A 999-nucleotide genomic window follows, 5' to 3' on the forward strand; every position below is an offset into this window, starting at 1 on the left:
CACATGATTGATTGTTGAGGAGAAGTTTTTTACAAAGATTATTAGATTATTTATGGACTTTAAATATTTATTTAAATTTTAGACAGAAAGCATTTTAACATCACTGAACTTTGCAGAATATTACACAGTACTAGAAAGTTCATGTCTCCTCTACTACAAATAAAGTTAACTTACTGTTTGTTGTTCCTGGTTTTGCTCCTCTGCACCCTGGTGAGGTTCAGAGAAATAATAAGAAGTAAGTTTTTAAAAAGCAGGGAAGAATCTAGATTTTTTTTGTGGTTTTAAAAATTACTTTTGTATTAAAAGACAAAACCTGTTTTGTTAGTTTTTATTGTAGTATTGTAAAATATTGTAAAGCATTTTCCATAAGGCCTGTGAACTACCCACAAAAGTGACATTAATATAGTAATTGAAATAGTAATAATAATCTCCATGGTTAAATTGTCTTTAAAAATCACCACCAAGGGAGAAAAATTAAAGATTGAAAATAATATGATCATCTGACTCTGTACCAACAAATACATATTTGTTTAAATGAAAAACATGAATAACCTATATTCAGATTGTATTGAATATACATTGTTAAAAATAAGATCATTGAGAATATATTCTTTGTCTCCTTCTAAGATGATTTATGAGGTTTACTTAGGTTTAAAATAATTGCCTCTAGCATAATATCAATATATGAATATTATATAAATAATAGATATTTGAAAAATCAAATTTCATTTGTTTTTATAGTATTTTTCTTAATCTTGATTGCAATGTGTATAGGTAATCAGGAGTGAGAAAATAATTTCCATAGACAAGTATATATAAAACTTTAAAAACTCACAAAGGTTTTATAAACTTTTAAGATGATGTCATAATATTAAATATTTTTAAAATGACAGTTCTAGTTAAAGGTTTTTCACACATATCCCTTGGATAAAAAAAGACTCTAGAAACCAATTGAAAATTGTAGGGATAAAAATTAGAAATTTGATAAAAATAATAAAA

At 25.1% G+C, this 999-nt stretch overlaps 1 protein-coding gene across 1 annotated transcript in view; it reads right to left on the bottom strand.

The window, feature by feature from the left end:
• The window catches only part of CSN3 (casein kappa), a 10881-nt gene that overhangs the window by 1350 nt on the left and 8532 nt on the right, over positions 1-999 (bottom strand). Inside the window, exon 3 of the mRNA XM_019663200.1 lies at positions 175-207. Within this exon, the coding sequence (XP_019518745.1) occupies positions 175-207 (33 nt within the window). The remainder of the gene's footprint in view (positions 1-174; positions 208-999) is intronic.

This window comes from Hipposideros armiger, unplaced genomic scaffold (assembly GCF_001890085.2).
Source record: "Hipposideros armiger isolate ML-2016 unplaced genomic scaffold, ASM189008v1 scaffold_386, whole genome shotgun sequence".
NCBI classification, from domain to species: domain Eukaryota; kingdom Metazoa; phylum Chordata; class Mammalia; order Chiroptera; family Hipposideridae; genus Hipposideros; species Hipposideros armiger.